Source organism: Delphinapterus leucas, chromosome 10, assembly GCF_059928025.1.
Source record: "Delphinapterus leucas isolate spDelLeu-1000000601 "Yukka" chromosome 10, BTC_Dleu_Yukka2, whole genome shotgun sequence".
In the NCBI taxonomy this organism is placed as follows: Eukaryota; Metazoa; Chordata; class Mammalia; order Artiodactyla; family Monodontidae; genus Delphinapterus; species Delphinapterus leucas.
The window spans coordinates 32,582,362-32,601,738 of NC_143138.1; the positions used below are offsets into that span (position 1 = coordinate 32,582,362).

Here is a 19,377-nt window from a genome sequence, read left to right on the forward strand (position 1 = left end):
TATTGTTAATTTTACCTTGTGGTGTCCTGGATATTTTTGTGCTTCAGTAAATACTCTTGAGCTGGGCTTCCCTGGTGGCGCAGTGGTTGGGAGTCTGCCTGCCAATGCGGGGGACACGGGTTCGTGCCCCGGTCCGGGAAGATCCCACATGCCGCGGAGCGGCTGGGCCCGTGAGCCATGGCTGCTGAGCCTGCGCGTCCGGAACCTGTGCTCCACAACGGGAGAGGCCACAACAGTGAGAGGCCCGCGTACCACAAAAAGAACAAAAACAAAAAAATACTCTTGAGCTTTGTTCTGGGATGCAATTAATTTACTTAGAAACAGTTTGATCCTTTCAAAGCTTACTTTTTAAGTCTTCGTTAGGAGGGAACTGAGAAGCATCTAGTCTGGGCCTAATTTTCCCCACCATTGAGGCAATCGCTTTGATATCATCTACCCAATGCCCCAAGAATTATGAGGTTTTACCCTTTCAGCTGGAGGGAAAGGCATGATTTCCACCTTGTGTGGGCTCCACAGATTGTTCTCTCTGTTCATTTCAGATGGTTCTTTTCCCACCTCAGGTACTTTCCTCACACATATGTGCTGATCAGTCCTCAGCTGACTGTCCCAGGAAACCCTCTGAAGATTGCAGAGCTCTGTCTCCTATCCTGTGCTCTGTCCCGCAAGCTAGCTGCCTTGGCCTCCCCTTCCAACTCCTCCGCTCAAGGAGACAGCCAGGCTCAGCCTGGATCCCTCCTGCCTGCAGCCTAGAAACCCTGCAGACAATACTCTCACCTGGCTTGTTTCGTCTTTCAGGAGTCACTGTCTTAGGCCGCCTGATGGCCAATGTTCAAACGTCATTGTTTCATGTATCCTCCCAGTTTTTTGGTTGTTAAACATGGGAAGGTATACAGCAAAGGAAACCATCAACAAGATGAAAAGGCAGCCTACGAAGTGGGAGAAAATATTACAAATCATATATCTGATGAGCAGCTAATATCTAAAAAATATAAAGAATTCATACAACTCGAAAACATCTGATTTAAAAATGGGTAGAGGATCTGAATAGACACTTTTCCAAAGAAGATGAACAAATGACCAACAGATACGTGAGAAGGTGCCTAACATCATTAATCATCAGGAAAATGTAAATCAAAACCACAATGAGGACTCCCCTGGTGGTGCAGTGGTTAAGAATCCACCTGCCAATGCAGGGGACACGGGTTCGAGCCCTGGTCCGGGAAGATCCCACGTGCCGAGGGGCAACTAAGCCCGCGCACCGCAACTACTGAGCCTGCGCTCTAGAGCCCAAGACCCACAACTACTGAGCCCGCGCGCCACAACTACTGAAGCCAGCGCACCTAGAGCCTGTGCTCCGCCACAAGAGAAGCCACCGCAACGAGAGGCCCACGCACTGAAACGAAGAGTAGCCCCCACTCGCCGCAACTAGAGAAAGCCCGTGCACAGCAATGAAGACCCAACGCAGCCAAAAATTAATTAATTAATTAATTAATTAATTTTAAAAAAACACGATGAGATACCACCTCACGTTTGTCAGGATGGGTATTGTCAAAAAGACAAGAGGGAGTGCCCTGGTGACCCAGTGGTTAGGACTCTGCACTTTCACTGCCATGGACCCAGGTTCAATCCCTGGACAGGGAACTAAGATCCATCAGGCCACACAGTGTGGCCAAAAAATAAATAAATAAATAAATAAATGACAAATAACAAGTGTTGGTGAGAATGTGGAGAAAAGGGAACACTTGTGCCCTGTCAGTGGAGATGTGTGTATATATATATGCAATGGAGTATTATTCAGCTGTAAAGAAAGGAAATCCAGCCAGTCACAACAACATGGATGGACCCTGAGGGCATTAAGCTAAGTGAAATCAGTCAGACAGAAAAACACAGGTACTATATCATATCACTTATATGTGAAATCTGAAAAACAATGACCTCACAGATACAGAGAACAGACTGAGAGTTGCCAGAAGTGGAGTGTGGGGGTAGGTGAAATAGGTTGATGTGCTCAAAAAGTACAGACTTCCAGTAATAAGATAATAAAGTCCAGGGTATGGTGACGGTAGTTAACAATACTGTATTGTATATTTGAAAGTTGCTAAGAGAGTAGATCTTAAAGTTCTCAACACAAGAAAACAATCTGTGACTATGTGTGGTGATGGATGTTAACTAAACTTATTGTGGTGATCATTTCAAAATACATACATGTATCATATTATTATATTGTATACCTGAAACTAATATGATGCTATATGTCAATTATATCTCAAACTTTAAAAAATCCACATAGGAGAAAGCATGACAAACAAACAAAAAGAAGTGAGGAAAAAGCATAGTAAAAAAAAAAAAAAAAAAAAGCATAGTAAATATAAAGGATGAAACAGGATAATAGGAAAAACTTCCAAACATATAAGTAATCACAATAAATATAAATGGATGAAGTTCACTGATTAATAGAACATCGGCTTTTTTAAAATGCAGATATAAGCTGCTTACTAAAGACACACTTGGAATACAGAAAGGTTGAAACAAAAGGTGTAAAAATATATGAGTCCAAAAGAATTTATTAGGAAAAAAGTGAGTCACTTCATAAGGACAAAATGCATACCACCAAGAACATATAACAATTCTGAACTTGTACTCACCTACTAGTCTCAGAATACAAAGTAAAAATAGTTAAAATTACAAGAAAAAAAATCTTTTAATCCACTGTCAAAGGGAGATTTTAACAAAATTACCTCAGTAATTGATAAATAAGCAAAAAAAAAATTGTAAGGATATAGAAGATTTGAAAATAAAACTATAACTAACGGGTTTCCCTGGTGGCGCAGTGGTTGAGAGTCCGCCTGCCGATGCAGGGGACACGGGTTCGTGCCCCAGTCCGGGAAGATCCCACATGCTGCGGAGCGGCTGGGCCCGTGAGCCATGGCCGCTGGGCCTGCGCGTCCGGAGCCTGTGCTCCGCGACGGGAGAGGCCACGACAGTGAGAGGCCCGCGTACGGCAAAAAAAAAAAAAAACTATAACTAACAAGCATGATGTAAGGTATATGTGTGTATAGCCTATCATATATATAAATAATATATTATCTACTATATTATATATTTAGGTATTAGGTTATTTTTATACATAGATATCAATACTATATATATACATACATATCTATTATATACACAATAGATAGTGTATTTATAGTATTTATAATATATTATAATATAATATATATGGATCTGAAATAGATATAACAAAATTTTAAGATTTGATGAAACTGGATAGTGGATACAAGGATATTTGATATACTATTTGATATACTATTCTTCATTCTTTTCTCATACTTGCTAAATTTTCTAATAAATTTTAAAATTCATAATTATTCACAAGAAAATACAAAACTGAGCACCAAGGTTGAGTCCCCTGTTTTGGCCTTTATAGATTCCCGACCCAGGAAAGACAAGGACTAGGACCCTAGATGTTCCCCACTTTCACAAAATTGTCCTCATAAATGACGTCACCAGCAAGAAAACAGCCTAGACGCTGGGATGGGGAGGAAATCAAACTAAGAATGTACCTGAGTAGGTGGGTATAGTATATATTAGGTATGGTATATATTGGGGCAGAAAATCTCAGCGCTGCTCTCTCTACAACATTCTGAGAAAGGAAAGTCACATTTGAAAAACAAAAAAACAAAATATAAGGGAGGGTAAATCTGCTCCCTGCCACTCCTTCTTGGCTGGAAGTGATATTTGATCTGGGAGTTAATGGCCGGAGTGCAAGGATAAACCGGAAGGGATACCCCCCATGCTTGATTTCTACTTTCTTTGAATCTCTCCACTCATCGCACATCCCTGCATGACATTGATTTGATTTCTACTCTTGAGCTAACTCTGGCCCTTCTCCAAGCCAAACAGAGTCTCAAGTCTCAGACTCCTCTTCACTCCTTTTTTTTTTTTAGTTCTTTGAGTGCCCACTGAGTGTCTCACACAAAACACATGCTTTAAAAAATGTATCCCCAAAGCTATAGCTTAAAAGAGATTTAAAAGGCCTATAAAACAATGAAGAAGGTTAAAGTATATGACGAGGGATGCACATTGGGTGATAAAACCATAAAGAAACATAAGGAAGTTTATTTTTGTCCTTACCGTAAAAGTATGGGCAGTGGTTACTTTTGGAGGGAATGAGGAGGCTGAGATTGGGCTTGGGCACATGGAAACTTCTGAGTGGGAGAAGCTCTATTTCTTGACATGCATGAGTGGTGGTTATAAGAGTATTTTATTATACTTCATTTGCCTTAAGGTGGCTTTCTGCTGATGAGTTTTATTTTAATATTAAGACATTTTTATTGGTGTGTCCAATGAATGAATGAATGAATGGGTCTGGGCATTGACCATCCATGGTTGCTAACATCAAACAAGAGAGACATCCAGACATTCTGTGCCCCGTGATGGGAGCACACACCACCACCTGTGACGTAGTCTAGCCCCAGATTGAACCTGAATCTGGTCACGCCTCTAGATCCAACTCCAATTTATAGCACAAAGGAACACTTTAAATGGCACTACAGGTATACCATCAGTCAACTCCAGACTGTAAGAACCTCTGCAGGACAGATGAGGGGAGGAAGGAAGATATGCAAGGGGAACGTGTTGATTAAAATAGACTTAAAAGGCATGTCAGCCAATCACAACGTGTGGACTTGATGTGGCTCCTGATTTTATTTTTATTATTTATTTATTTATTTTTAATATTTGTTGTGTTTCTGTGAGTCCGGAATCAAGGTGTGTCTCTCATAGGTTGTAATCAAGTTATTTATTTATTTATTTGGCTGTGTTGGGTCTTCATTGCTGCGCGTGGGCTTTCTCTAGTTGCGGAGAGCGGGGGTTTCTTTTTGTTGTGGTGCGTGAGCTTCTAGGTGTGGTGGCTTTTCTTGTTGCAGAGCACAGGGTCTAGAAGCGTGGGCTTCAGTAGTTGTGGCTCGCAGGCTCTAGAGCGCAGGCTCAGTATGTGTGGCGCACGGGCTTAGTTGCTCTGCGACATGTGGGATCTTCCCGGACCAGGGTTCAAACCCGTGTCCCCTGCACTGGCAGGCGGATTCTTAACCACTGCGCCACCAGGGAGGTCCCGTGGCTCCTGAATTTAAACAGATAAATTGTAAACAAACATTCATAACATTTATAACATAATTGGATATACCAATAAAAACAGACAATTCAAATTTGAACACTGATAAAATATTTGATGACAAGTAAGAAAATCTTACTGAATTTTTCAGCTCTGATAATAGTATTATCGTTATATTTTTTTAAAGAAAAAAGAGTATCTTTTAGAGACACACTAAAATATTTGCAGGGCTTCCCTGGTGGCGCAGTGGTTAAGAATCCACCTGCCAGTGCAGGGGACACGGGTTCAAGCCCTGGCCCGGGAAGATCCCACATGCTGCGGAGCAACTAAGCCCGTGCGCCACTCATTCTGAGCCTGCGCTCTAGAGCCCACGAGCTACAACTACTGAGCCCATGTGCCACAACTACTGAAGCCTGCGTGCCTAGAGCCCGTGCTCCAAAACAAGAGAAGCCACCGTGGTGAGAAGCCTGCACACTGCAAGGAAGAGTAGCTCCTGCTCGCTGCAACTAGAGAAAAAAGCCCGCACGCAGCAACGAAGACCCAACGCAGCAAAAAAAGAAAAAAGAAAAAGTTTACAAATGAATTAATATGATCTTCAATTTGCTTTTTCTCACATAACTTCTTTTTAATTCATCTGTATTTGTTACAACTTTTAAAGGAGGATGTGACTTGAGCACTACATTTCCATTCACAAAACTTACTCTCAGTTACTTTTCAAACAGCTTTACAACATGCCTAGGTAGGCTTATAATCTTGCTACTCTAAACAATACTTTTCTTTGGAAAACAAGCCCTATGTATGGATAGTGACTCCCATCAAGTTGGTTCAGTTTAACATACTAATTTCTAGAGGCCTGGCACATGCAGTTGATAACTACAGGGGATAGAAGTTTTAAAAAGTGGATCCCAGAAGATGAAAAGTTGCTTTAACTAATATTTTTCTTTTAAACATCAAGGTATATGCTTCAGAACATTTCAGTGACAAAAGATTTGGTCTACTAAAGAATCCGCTTGATAGCTAGACACTTCAGACCACGAAGTTAACATAGGTTACATACACCTTACAACAAACGCTACTTCCGTCTGTTAAAATAAAATTCCATCTGTTAAAACGCCAATATGAAACTAGAAAAGAAGAACTAGCTGTGCTTTAATGCCTAAAGTATCACAGTATCACACTTAGTAGAAAGAAATCTTATCTTCCCCTTAAGGAGTTGTCAAGCCATACAGATTTTTAAATGTAACAAAAAAATACTTGAAAACATATTATCAGAGGGAATGAAGACAGTGTTGAACACGTAGCCAATTTGCATCACAATAGGACAGCGAGGAAGTTGAAGATGCATGTAGGTGAAACAAGATCATAAATTGGTCATAAATTGATAATTGTTGAATCTCATTATATTGATACTACTTACTATTTTCAGTACTTTATTTTTGCCTTTTTAAAAACAGCGTTAGGGCTTCCCTGGTGGTGCAGTAGTTGGGAATCCGCCTGCCAATGCAGGGGACACAGGTTCGAGCCCTGATCTGGGAAGATCCCACATGCCGCGGAGCAACTAAGCCCGTGCGCCACAACTACTGAGCCTGCGCTTTAGAGCCCGTGAGCCACTACTGAGCCCATGTGCCACAATCACGGAAGCCCGCACGCCTAGAGCCCGTGCTCCGCAACAAGAGAAGCCACTGCAATGAGAAGCCCAGGCACCGCAATGAAGAGTAGCCCCCACTCGCCACAACCAGAGAAAAGCCCACGTGCAGCAATGAAGACACAACGCAGCCAAAAATAAAATAAATTTATAAAAATAATTAATTAAAACAGCTTTATGAGGAATAACTTACATGTCAATAGAATCTGCCGTTTGTAAGTGTACAGTTTAATATTTTGTAAATTTATAGAGTTGTGCTATCTTCACTACAGTCCAGTTTTCGAATATCTCCATTACCCCAAAAGATTTCCTTGGGCCCTACCCTGCAGTCAGTTCCCACTCCCACCCCAGCCCTCCACTGCTCTGCTTTCTGTATCTCCAAATATGCCCTTTCTGGACATTTCACTTAAATACAATCATGCAATAGATAGTCTTCTGCTGCTCCCTTTACTGTTATACAAGTTGGATACACTGACCTGCCCACCACCGTTGCTCCCCCAACCCATCACTTAGTACCCTGTCCCTCCGACTCAGGCCTCTCTGCATTGAGGCAAGGATCTGAGCTGCCAGCCATGGCTGGCTCTGCATCCTCACCCAACTCAACTGTGGACACAGAACCAATCGCAGGGCTTTATATCGCATTTAGAGAAACAGACAAAATCTCTCTCTCCTCTTTCTCCTTCAGCCTGAGGTGGGGATGCTAGGCACATCAGAAGTGTGGGAGCTAAGGAGACGAAGGCCGGCTTATTTTCTTGAAGACACCGAGGCAGAAACAAGGTGCTCTGTGTCTATATGTGCACGTGTGTTCCTCACCTGTGGCGAGAACCAGAGGACGGCATGACCGAGGGTAGGGAGAGTGAAGGAAGTTGCCCCTCAAGGCCTCTGGCACCTGAGGCCAGCCTCCTAAGTATGCACCTGTGGCTGTGTGTGCGAAGGTGCTGAGGGCACTAGTGCACAGCTGTGCACACACGTTTGCCCCATGGTTCATGTACCTTCGGAGCTGGGCCCATCAGAGGACGAGATAGCCTAAGATGTCTTTGCCTTCTCTTCGTGTCTTTGCATTTAAAAAAAATGGTTATTGTGTCTGCTGTGTCACCCCACGCTTTGGTATTTCATAGTTAATCAGGAAGAATTCAGAAGAAACCTCCGATGATGCGCTCCTCTGGGGAATGGGATTGGGGTCTCAGGTCTCCCTTTCCACTGTGTACTCTCTCATTCCACTTGAAGTTTTTGTCCTATATTTGTGTAATTTTCAAAATAAAATGAGGGAGAAATCATGGTTATTACCAGTGAGCCATGGTGTGTTTGCCTGGCTCCCTGCAGACTCTGCTTCTATTAGCTTAGTCTAGGGCTAAGCAGATTACAAAGTGCTATCAAATGCAGCTGCTCATTTAATCCACTCATTCATTCAACAAATATTTGGTAAGTGTTTCCTATGTGCCAGACACAGTTTTAGAAGCTAGGGATAAAAAAACAGAGAAAAATGCCTGCCCTTCCGGGGACTTAAATTCTACTGAGTGTAGAAAGACATACAACAAAATTAATCAGTTCTATGGTAAGGAAGGTGATAGGGATGGGAGGCTGCCATATTGAAGAGGGTGGTCAGGGAAGGTGACCTGAACAGACTTGGAGGAGGTAAGGGAGTGACCAGGGAGCTCTCTGGGAGAAAAGGGCTCCAGAGAACAGCAAATGCAAAGGATCGGAGGCAAGATTGCATGTCCAGCTTGCTTGAGGAAGAGCCAGAAAGGCAACGTGGCTGCAAAACACCCAGTGAGAGTAATGGAGCTGGGATGAGAGAGGTAAGCGGTCACCAGATCCCGTGGGGCTGGTGGGCCACTGCAGGGGTTTGGGGTTTTACCCCAAGTGAGGTGGGAGCCATTGGAGGGTTTGGCTGAGGAGGACATGACCTAACAAATATGTTCACAGGGTTCCTCTGCTGGAGACCAGACTGTGTAGCAGGGAAGTGAGGTGACCCTGAGAGGTGGTGGAGGTGTAACCACGCAGGACCTTATGGGGTCTTCCCGGGACAGACCCCTCTCCCATATCCTCTGCTCTCGCTGCTCTCTGAAGTACCTATAGGTAACGGTATCTGCACATTTCCTGAGTTGTTTGGCAGATGCTCGAACCACCACCAAATGGAAGAAATTAACTACCTGATGACCATGAGCTCGTAGCCCCCAGACCTAAGGGAACCTGAGGATTGATAATGTCTACCCCCGTGACACAGCCCGTTACCTCACCATCAACCAATCAGAGAATTGTGCTCGAGTTAATCTCCTACTCTGGGACTCCCCTCCCTCGCCTGGCCTTTAAAAATGCTTTCCTGAACCCCAAGGGGGAGTTTGGGTTTTTTGAGCGCTCCTGTCCTGAACTCCTTGCTTGGAGCCCTGCAGTAATCTCTGCCCTTTCCTTCACCACAACCAGGTGTCTGCAGAGAGGCTTTACTGGGGGCACGGGGTGGGTGGCGACCCAAGGTTGGTTCCCCAACAGTTGGGCGTCAGAGTCTGTATTAATTTGGAAAGGAGAAGCCACCCATAGGGGTTGCCGATAGATTGGAGGTAGGGTTTGATGGAAAGAGAAGAGTCAAAACTGATTCCAAGCTTTGGGAGCTGAGGAGCTGGGAGGATGAAGTTGCCGTTGGCAGAGACGCGGTGGCCTGGGGGCGGCGGGGAGCAGTGTATAAGATCGGGAGGACCCCGCCTTCTGCCACGACGAGTTAAAGAAGTCCGGGAGGCGGTGGATTCCCACACGTGGGTACAGTTGACGTCTCCATTTCACAAGTGTGGACATTCCTGCACCGGAGCCCCGCGGGCTGGCCGCATCACGTGCCGTAGGCGGGCGCCCCCTGGCGCGGGGAGGGAAGTGCGGCGGCTGCGGCCGGAGCGCGGGGAGCCGGGCCGCCCCTCCCTGTACGTCGGCGGGAGCATCCCCGGCGGACGCGAGGACCGGGAGCTGTACGGGAGGATCGTGTCGCGGCTGCGGCGCTTTGGGGCGGAGCTCACCGAGCACTTGGCAGCCGCCGATCAGGGCGCGGGCGGTGAGGCTGCCGGGGCGCGGGGCGCGGACGGCCGGGAGGGCGAGGGCAGGTCCGCCTCCTCGGCCCAGGCCCGCTCTCTTGCGGGGAAGCTCCCGGTAGGGCCCCTCCCCTGCCCGATAAGGAAAGGCTGCCCGCGTGCGTCCGACCTGTGAGCCCACTCTCCGCATTCAGTTACTATCTTGACCTTTGGGTCTTTGGAAAACTTTGTCGGGCTCTTTCCGGAGGCGTTTGTAGAGAGGAGCAGAACGGGAGTGGGCCGGGCTGCTTCAGCGAGATGCCTCACCCGCTGGCATCTTCTCTCCCACCTAGGACTAAAGCTTTCCCCTCCTGCTACCCCTCTTTGGGCCGAGGTATCAGCCCTCCCTCAGACCCGACAGACCCCAGCTCCCGCGACCACCGATCAGACTGTTACCAGTATGTGCTGCTCCTGCGGCGTGACTGGCCCGGAATCTGGCTGACTTTCTAGAAATGGTGCCAGAACTCTTGTACTTCTCGGAAAACCTTAAGTGTTTTCCCCTTTCCCCACCAGGGGCAGATCCAGGATCTGAGGGACCCAATGCAATTCTGGGCAACCTCTTTAAAGAGACCAAATCACAATTGCTGGGGCTTTTGGAAGGGCCTGTGCAAGCCAGGGACCCTGAAGCTTAAGTGCTTTTGGTTTCAGGGTCTGTGCCCCCTGCCTGTGGCTCTCCAGCTTTACTGTGCTCAACAATCATCTGTGGGAGCACGGTGGAAATGCAGGTTCTGGGATGAAGCCTTCGAGGCTATTCTGCTCTGATCTGGGGGGCTGTGAGCCTCGTGCTCCTGGTGGATTTTAATCAAGCTGGAAAGCTGGGCTCCTTGCCCTGTGACCCCAGTGCCTCTCCTGCCTTCCTTGCCAACACCCCTACTGGTTACACTCTGCATTCCAGCACTGGTTCTCAAACTTACCTGGCTATGAGAATCACCTGGAGGTCGGCCTGGGCTCATCGACACCTGGGTCTTTGTAGTTTGGTCAGGTTCTCGGGTGGTTCTCATACCCAGCGCAGTTTGAGAGCCTATGAGGCCCTAGTTTCCCTGCACGGGGCCAGCCTCTTGCTACTGCCTGCCTTCCCCCCACCTCGGATGCGATTCCTCCTTCTCTCCACCCCAACCACGGACCCACGGTGAATTAGTCCTTCCTTCCCTTCATCTCATCTGTATCACTCCCCTGGCCCTAATCACACATCCCCCTGCACAGGAGTAAATTTTTCTTTCGGGCTGTTTCATTTTCTCACTCATTTTCATGGAATCTTAGTGTTGGGTGGGCCCTTGGAGCTCATCTCTTCTGTCTCCCCGCTTCCATGAGCAGGGTGGGGCTGGGCAGGGGGTCGACATCAGAGGAGAGGAACTGAGGACCAGGGCGGGCCCTTGACCAGCTTTCCCTCAACCACAGGGGAAGAGGCTGCTGGGGGCAACAGGCTCATCCATGAGCAGGACCTGGCCTGGTTGCAGCAGGCAGAGGGTGAGTGGCGCCCCCCACCTGCCTGCAAACTCCCCTGGGGTCTTAGATCCCCTGGACACGCCTGGCCTCCCCACCTAGAAGGGACTTTCTAGAGCTCCCTCCCCACTACAGCCAGACTCTCATGTCTCCCTTACAAACCCAAGTGAGCCTTGGTCTCCTCTTTCTTCCCAGTGGTTGTGTAGAAGTGGCCCAGCCCTCTCTGGGTATAGGCTACGAGCTGGACCGGGCCGTGGCCCGCAGTAAGCCAGTCCTGTGCCTGTTCCGCCCACAGTCTGACCAAAGTGAGCACCCCCAGCCCTGGATGGCCGCCCCTGCCTCCCTCCCCAGCTCTCTGAGGACCCCACCCTCCACTCCTTCCTTGCCGGGGGGGGGGGGTCTGAGCACAGTGCCCACCCAAAAAGGGACAGGAAAGGGAGGAGAGGGGGGAGTGTGGGAGGCAGCCACTTTCACCTCCCTCCTCCTTCCCAGTGCTCTCGGCCACGATCCGGGGAGCAGCCGAAGGCTTGCAGGTCCAGGTGTGGGGCTATGAGGCGGCAGAGGAGGCGGCCATGCTGGATGCGTACTTTGCGGTGGATCCTCCTGAGCGGTGGCTGCTCCCCTGACCCCACCACTTGACTTCACCCCAGCTTATTAAATTCTCCTGACCCCAGACTTGCTCTAGTACCATTCCTACCCCTTAGCCCCAGTACCAGATTCATGGCACATTTACAATTCTAACTTTCCGTCTGTGTGAGAGTGGGGTGGGGGCAGGTTCCCCATAATACCCTCTTAACACCCCACTTCACTTCAAGATGTAGAGACCCTTTAAAGATCCACAGGCCCCCAAGACGAGGATACTTCCTAACACCCTCAAGCTCCCCCCAGGAACACTCAGGAGTGTGGAGGAAGCTGATCGATCGTGGGAGTGGCCATTCCTCTCTGTCTCTGATGCAGGGCTGGGTCTGGGGCAAGTGGGCCAGCCTGTACCTGGCCCTGTTATCACGTGGACCTTTATTTCCCTTTATCGGTGTAAGTCACACAGGTCCGCCGTGGGCTTTCTCTGAGGATGCAAGTCTGGACGCCTAAAGAAAACAGTAAAGGAGGAGGAGGGCTGGGTGTGTGCGATGGAGGGGGAAGTTGAAGTGGCCCATTGAGGAAGCTGTCTGGTCTGCTTCCAGAGAAGTATATGAAAAAAAGAAGTTTATTCAGTGAACAGAAGACGGTGCCACAGACACTGGTAACCGCCTACCCTCACGACAGGGGGAAGGGTGCACTCCTGAGCCTGTGGCCCCAGGACTCTGGCGGCTCCAGCGCTCCCTGCATCCTACCCCTCAATCGTAGCCCTCGTCGTCTTCCTCCTCGTCGCCAAAGAAGAAAGTCTCTCGGTCCAGGTTCTCAGACTCCTCGTCATAGGAGAAGCTGTCATTGTCCAGCTCCTCTTCAAATTCATCCTGCTGCCACTCAGGCACATCGTCCTCGTCGTCGTCATCCTCCTCCTCCTCCTCCACCTGCAGCCCCGAGGAGCCCTGGGGCCTGGGAGAGCGCCACGCTCAGCCCCAGAGGAAGCCTAGTGCCTCCCACGCCCCCTCCGTGGCTCTGCCCCCTCCACTCACTGACTGCCGGGCACGTTGGATCCTTTCGCCTCCCGGGCCTCTGATGATGGGCTCTGGAGACCAACCCGGAAATCCTGGAAAGGAAACGGGAGGATGCGGGGAGCAGGAGAGTAGAGGACACAGGGCCTCTGTGCCCAGGCTCGCTTCACCCAGGGTCCTCTGAGGGCCGAGGGGGGCCCGGCCCCTGCCAGGAATGCCCCCCGCTCAGCACCGCCCTCCACAAGCCACTGCCTCTGTGTAATGTGACTCAGAGGTGGTCTCCAGGGACCCAGGATACTGCGGTGAGGCACCACCCCCACTTCCCATGTATGTTCATGCCTTTTCTGCCCAAGTTACTACCAGTCCGCAAGCTCCCTGAGGGTGGGATTCCTAGTTTAGACTCGACAGCAGAGCGTTAGAGCAGGAAGAACCTCAGATCCCCTATTCTAGTGGATGCCAGTCCCTTGCCCCAAGTCCCAGGATTCTAAATCCCCATCTGCGAAGAATCTTCTGAAGAAGCTCCCCAAGTGATTCTGGGGAGCAAGCAACTGGCCAAATACCCTTGATCTGGGATAACCAACTCCATTTTCCAGGAAACGCCAGGTGGCTAAGGGGCAGGCCTGGGAGCTGGGATGCACGCCAGGCCCATTTGCCCTTGACGCCTTTCCTTCAGGATCCCCCAGGGCGGCCGGGCCGGGTGGGCGGCTACCTGGGTGGAGTGCTGCAGGATGGCCAGCAGCCGCTCCTGGATCCGCCGCAGCAGCTCCAGGCCCGTGCTGAGGTGCTCCGCCCGCAGGAGGCGCAGCGAGGAGCCCAGGTCTCTGCAGCGCAGCAGGGTCTCTTCTGCAGAGGGGGCAGGGCACGGGGGCTCCCTCCCTTCTTCCCGTCCTTCCACAGATGCATACTGGACGCCCACTATGTGCCACCCACATCTACTGGGGCCTAGCGCCTAGAGGTGGGGACAGGTCGTAACCAAAGCAAAGGTCGGGTGAAGGGCTGTGTACTGTGTACCTGAGGACTGGAACTTTGTAACGGTGATAAGGCTATGAAGGACAGGAAGGGGACAGAATAAAGGTGGGCAGCTGGCTCTGCTCACCCACCCGTTTGTGTGTCGGGGGTGGGTGCTGGGGGAGAGGGGGCAGGAGAGAGCACTGAGTGGGCAGGGGGCTCACCCAGGAGGATCTGCAGGGCGTTGGTGTGCAGCTCCAGGGCCTCGGTCTGCTGCTCCACCACGTCCATGTGCTCCGTGTCCTGGTTGTAGAAGCTGTACACGCAGGCGTAGGCCAGCACCTGCGGAGCCCAGGCTGCCAATCCCGCTGAGGCCGCCTCCCGCCAGCTTCTTCCTCCCTCCCTCCCTCCCTCCCTCTCCCAGCCCACCAGACCCCTGGGCACATCGCCCCCCCCCACCCCGCCCCGCCCCGCCCCACACCTTTCGAGCCTGCTCGAGACCCCGGCAGGCGTCGCTGAGGAAGGTGAAGGATCTGGGCGGGGGCACCTCGTGGATGGCAGACACGCGGTTCTGCAAGTTCACAGCAAAGTCCTGCACAGGGAAGGCAGTCAGTGCCAGCACGCGCAGCCCCACCCAGTCAGGAAAGCACTCGTCCCGTTGGGACCTACACGCGGTTCTGCAAGTTCACAGCAAAGTCCTGCACAGGGAAGGCAGTCAGTGCCAGCACGCGCAGCCCCACCCAGTCAGGAAAGCACTCGTCCCGTTGGGACCTCTAGCCTCTGCCCGGCCGTTTGGCCCAGCCCTCTGACCTCCTCACCGACCCAGCCGTCTGCCCCGCTGCTCACCCGGGCCTGGTGATGGAAAGTACACCTCTCATTATAGTCCTGGAACCGCTTCTCCTGGCGAGCTGCTTTGCTTACCTGGTAAAGACAGGTCGAGAGGGCTGTCGGGTGCTTGGCAGGACAGGATGAGGTTAATAATCAGACCAACTACCATTCATGGAGGCCCAGGTTTTCTCACTCAATTCTCATAACTGTGAGGTAGGTCAGACTATCATCCCCTTTTACAGATAAGGGCGCTGAGGCCTGGACAGGTTAACTGAGTGCACAGTGGAGCCAGGCTCTGACTCAGAGTCCTTGCTCTGCTCTGGGCTGGTGCTTCCTGGGAGCGCCCAGCCTGCCCCGGCCTCTCTGTAGCCACCTCGGTGTGAGGTGTCTGACTCCGGAGCTGAAGGTCTTCATGCACAGACCTCCCAAGATAGAACTCTCAGCACCCGGGGGCCCAGGTGGCCTCTGTCTTCTCCCCACTGAGCCTTCGCCCCAACAGCTGTTCGGCTGCTTGGGACACAGAGATGTCTGTGCCCAGGCCCTGCAGCAGCATCTCATCCTCACTGCCCTTGGGCCTCTGCCCCTCCTTCCAGCGCCGGCCCCTTACCATGGCAGAGCAGTTGTAATAGTCTTTGTGATTTGGCTTCCAGGACTTGAGGCAGCGCCAGCAGAATCCATGGTTGCATTTGGCACAAGTCATGCTGTGGAGGAAGCTAGCTGGTCAGAGGGCTCCTGCCTCTGGCCAGGGCCACACCAGGAATGCCCAGGGCCTGGACTCACCACTGAAGATGCCCTGGTCCCTCTCATGCCCTCTTAGTCTCCTTAACCTTACCAATCCTTACTGACCACACCCTGGCTTCTGAATTCCCCTATACAGCGTGGGCTTCAAAGTGGGGGAAGGAATACTCAGATCCAGGGATCACTCTGGAGGGTGCAGCGAAGGTGGCTGAGTAACTGCCCTTGTTTGCTGAGCTTTCGGGTAGGCCCCCTGCCCCTTCCTTCTGCCAGGCCTCCCACCCTCTCCCATGCCCCCCGACCCTGCCGGTGCCCACAGTACCCCCTTCTTACTGCAGACACCCCTCGTTCTTCTCGATGGGAGCCTGACAGCTGGGACAGCGCTTGGAGATGAGCTTGGCCAGATGCTTGCTCTGGGCCTCCACGCTCATGCCATCGTAGTAGCCACCATCGTCCACCCACTGAGACATGTGGCCACAGCTGGCCGGGTAGTGTGCCTAGAGCAGGAGGGGCAGTGAGAACGCAGCCCAGCCCTTACTGCGGGGAGGGAGGGGGAGGTCAGGTCTGGAGGACGGCAGTGTGGGGAGGACAGGGAAGAGTCCTTGTGGGTGGCAGGGAGAGGTGCGGATCCCGGCTCCAGGGCAGAGCCAGGGTGGGCACCCACCTCAGGGAAGCTACAGTTGAAGCAGGAGGCCCAGCCACACTTGGAGCAGCTGGTCCCACAGCCCAGGCCCTGGCGGCACAGGACGCGGTCGCAGCCCTGGGGGTTGGTGCACCAGGTCAGGTTGGCACAGCTCTCCACGTAGCCACGCAGGAGGGCCTTCTCGTACTGTGGGGACGCAGGTGCCACGAGGTGAGGGCCTGGCTCTCCGGATGCCACACCTCCGGGCCCCCCGCACGCTGCATGTCAGCCCACTCCCTGGGGCTGTGCACTGGAGCCTCTCCGAGGAGGCGGTACCTTGGAGATGACCTCTGGCGAGGAGATGATGGTGCGGATGAAGGCCCCCGTGGGCTGGGCGGGGCAGTCGGCAATGGGGCAGGTGCAGTTCAGCACAAGGTTCTGCTCAATTCGAGTTGTCAGGTACTCCTTCCAGCAAGACTGGGAGGGACACAGGAGCAGCCGCTCAGGGGCAACGCGGGAGCAGCACAAGTGTGACTCACCTAGCACCCCTCCCCGACGGCGCACGAGGCCAGAGACAAGCCTGCTTCTACGTCAACCCCGAAACTGACCCTAAGCTTTCCGGCCTCCATGAGTCTTCCTGAGATTGGCCCAAATTACAGTTCACTTTGAGGATGTGCAGGCCATGGTAATGTAATTATAATTATTGTTGGGATGGATGTGAAGGGAATGGGAAAAGAGAATCAAGAAAAAGGAGAAGATTCAAGTTCTAAGAAAGATTTGGAGACAGCAAGAAGGTCAGAGAGAAAGGAGGCCTGAGGGGCTGGCCAGGGTCACTGCGCCGCAGCGGCAGCCTCGCCTCCCGGCTCCACTGCTCACCTCAGTGCCTGTCTCGATGCTCCCGCTTCCCCAGACTCAGCCTTCTCCACAAAGCAGCCTTGCCAGCTGCACCCCCTCAGCCACCCCACTGCTCCCCCAGTCCCCAGTGCTGGAACTGTCACAACTCCTGAATCCTTTTCTTGCTTCCACGTCACTGCCCCGCCAACCCAGGCCATCATCCCCTCACCCCTCAACTGCCGCGGGAGCCGGTCCCATGAGTGCGCTTCCTTCCCCCATCGCTCTTGACACCATGAGCACCCTAGCCTCCAAAACACTCCATTAACGACCCTTTCCCTCACACTGCCAATGGCCAAGCTTCCCCAAATGACGCATCCAACCCCTGGAGAGTCCCCCAGGTGGTTTCAAAGCTCCAGGATAAATAAGAAACACTTCACTGGACTATTTTCACTCAAAGTACTAAACAAAACCAACCCCTTCTATAGTGAAACAAGCCCAGATAAACTGGGAAGTTGAATGCAAAATTCTTGCATTTTTGAGATCATACAGGGGAAATTTCTCCAAATTCAGACCCCCACGCTTGCAAGCACACAGGCCATGAGGGCCCCTCACCACCATGGGGTGGGAGCCCTGCCCTGTAGGACGAAGGCCAGCATCTCAGTTCAGAGCCCACTCCACTCCCACAAGAGGTGGACTGGACTCCCCCTCCCGCCCTCTGCCACTCAAGCCTCACCCTGGGAAGCCACCTCCGACTGCTCCAGACCCCAGGATTTCCTGTCTGATCGCTCCTGCCTTGCCACTGGCTCCCCTTTGGCTGGGACCTCTGCCATCAGCCTGCTTTTCCTTAGTCCCATTTTCCGGCTCCCCGTCTCTTCACCTCTACAGGCTCGGGGTACAGCTTGGGCCTGCTCTTCTCTCCCTGGGTGTTGCCAGCCAGGCCTCTCCACTTAATTCCAAATTCAAAGATCCACTGTCTGCTTCCCAGTCCCACACAGGTGTCCAACAAAGCAAAAGCAGCTCAGACTTCACTTGGCCAAAACAGATGGAATTTCCCCTCAAAAATCTGCCCTTCAGCCCAAACCTCTTCTCCAACTCAGTAAAAGATGACACATCCCCTCCTCCCAGATGCTCAGGTAAAAAACCCAGGAACTGCCTTGATTCCCTTGTCCTAAGCCACCAAAACCTGTCAGCTCTATCTCCAAATGTGTCCCAATCCGTCCACTCCCCTCTTCACTGTCCCTAGGCCCAGCTGCCACCAACTCTTGCCTCTTTGTACAACAGTCTCCAAACCAGTGTCCCTGCTTCCACTCTTGTTCCATCCAAGTCTTTTCTCCACAAAAAGTGATCTTTTCAAAAATGGAAATCAGATCATATCATCTCCCTGCTTAAAACCCACCAGGGCTTCCCATAAATTAAAGGCCACTGTCCACCAACCCAACCATCTGGGACCCTGTCCACCTCCCAAATCGCCTCTCCTTCCACTGTCCCACCAGTTTGCTCACCTACCTCACAGAACTATTTTAGGAATTAAGCAAGATGATGTGTGTAAAACAGCACAATGGCCCGGAGTGAGTCCCCCATAAATATTAGCTGTGGTTAGTATTAGCTCTCGGATCCTTGCCAGTTGGGGTTTCCCCACTCCCTCACGCAGCACCCAGAGCTGTGCACGTAGTAAGTCCATGACAAGTATTAGTTGAATGAAAAAGTGAAAGTGTAAAGGAAATAATTAAGAACCTGGAAAAAGGGAGCAGAGGCAACTATGTGAGAAGAGTAACCTGAAGCCGAGCAAAAGGGAAGGAGAAAAAAGTACAAGTACACATGCATGCAAACGCACACAGCCCCGGTCACCCACCACTGGGGCAGCGCTGCTGAGAGAGGCGACTAGAATTCAGGGCAACAAGGGAGCTCATCCTGCTAAGCAGGTGGGTTTGGACACCGGTCCCACAAGCTGTGAGGCAGGGAAGATGAGGCACTCAGTACCCGGCTTCCTGCCTCAGCCCCTCCCCCTCTGAGGACTACTCCCTCTCCATCTACAGCCTTCTCTGCCTCAGCTTTCCAGCAGCCTGACTTCTCATGCTTCCCTCTGCTTTTGTGCTATTTTTTGGTTTAAACCATTCCTTCTTATTTTTATATTAAATGAGAGTATGTATGGTAAAAATAAGTGATGATGTTCTGGGATAAAGAGCCTTGAATGGTGATAAGGAAACCATAAACTACAGTCATCACCAATTTCATAACACTTTTCATTTAGAAAGTACCTTGATTCTGTATATGTGTGTGTATATCTATCTATCTACCTACCTACCAACCTACCTATCTACCTATAGTTCTCAAATTTGGCTGAACACTGGAATCACCTGAGGAGCTCTTAAAACTCCAGATGCCTGGGTTTCACCTTCAGAGATTCTAATTGGTCTGGGGCATAGTTTGAGCATCGGGATTTTTCAAAGCTCCCAGTGATTACAATATGCAGCAAAGAGAGAACCACTGACACGTACCGCCAGATCCTAACAACCTGCAGGGTGTCAAGGCACCACTTACGATGACAAAACCAGTTT

General features: G+C 51.1%; 2 protein-coding genes across 3 annotated transcripts in view; one reads left to right on the top strand and one right to left on the bottom strand.

Moving 5' to 3' along the window:
- The first annotated feature begins 9,386 nt into the window (after positions 1 to 9,386).
- DNPH1 (2'-deoxynucleoside 5'-phosphate N-hydrolase 1) lies at positions 9,387 to 11,935 on the top strand. The gene is made up of 4 exons (XM_022582167.3): positions 9,387 to 9,798; positions 11,213 to 11,281; positions 11,464 to 11,562; positions 11,750 to 11,935. The coding sequence occupies exons 1-4, from the start codon at positions 9,387 to 9,389 to the stop codon at positions 11,881 to 11,883; spliced, it is 714 nt and encodes a 237-aa protein (XP_022437875.1). The 3' UTR covers positions 11,884 to 11,935.
- Positions 11,936 to 12,445: 510 nt separating this feature from the next.
- Positions 12,446 to 19,377, bottom strand: part of CUL9 (cullin 9) — a 38,255-nt gene continuing 31,323 nt past the window's right edge. Inside the window, exons 31-41 of one of the 2 annotated variants that reach the window (XM_089918698.1) lie at positions 16,322 to 16,462; positions 16,028 to 16,192; positions 15,697 to 15,860; positions 15,236 to 15,329; positions 14,647 to 14,721; positions 14,282 to 14,392; positions 14,025 to 14,142; positions 13,864 to 13,895; positions 13,562 to 13,695; positions 12,874 to 12,947; positions 12,446 to 12,793 (exon numbers count right to left, since the gene is read on the bottom strand). In XM_089918698.1, coding sequence (XP_089774824.1) covers positions 12,585 to 12,793; positions 12,874 to 12,947; positions 13,562 to 13,695; positions 13,864 to 13,895; positions 14,025 to 14,142; positions 14,282 to 14,392; positions 14,647 to 14,721; positions 15,236 to 15,329; positions 15,697 to 15,860; positions 16,028 to 16,192; positions 16,322 to 16,462 — 1,317 coding nt within the window. In that variant the 3' untranslated portion in view covers positions 12,446 to 12,584. The remainder of the gene's footprint in view (positions 12,794 to 12,873; positions 12,948 to 13,561; positions 13,696 to 13,863; positions 13,896 to 14,024; positions 14,143 to 14,281; positions 14,393 to 14,646; positions 14,722 to 15,235; positions 15,330 to 15,696; positions 15,861 to 16,027; positions 16,193 to 16,321; positions 16,463 to 19,377) is intronic. The other variant, XM_089918699.1, reaches the window with a different exon arrangement.

Excerpts from the sequence above, each read along its gene's own strand:
- DNPH1 (XM_022582167.3), top strand. The coding sequence starts at position 9,387 with ATGAAGTTGCCGTTGGCAGAGACGCGGTGGCCTGGGGGCGGCGGGGAG. Across the intron at positions 9,799-11,212 it reads CGCCGATCAGGGCGCGGGCG|GGGAAGAGGCTGCTGGGGGC; the intron begins GTGAGGCTGCCG and ends CCTCAACCACAG. Across the intron at positions 11,563-11,749 it reads CCGCCCACAGTCTGACCAAA|TGCTCTCGGCCACGATCCGG; the intron begins GTGAGCACCCCC and ends CCTCCTTCCCAG.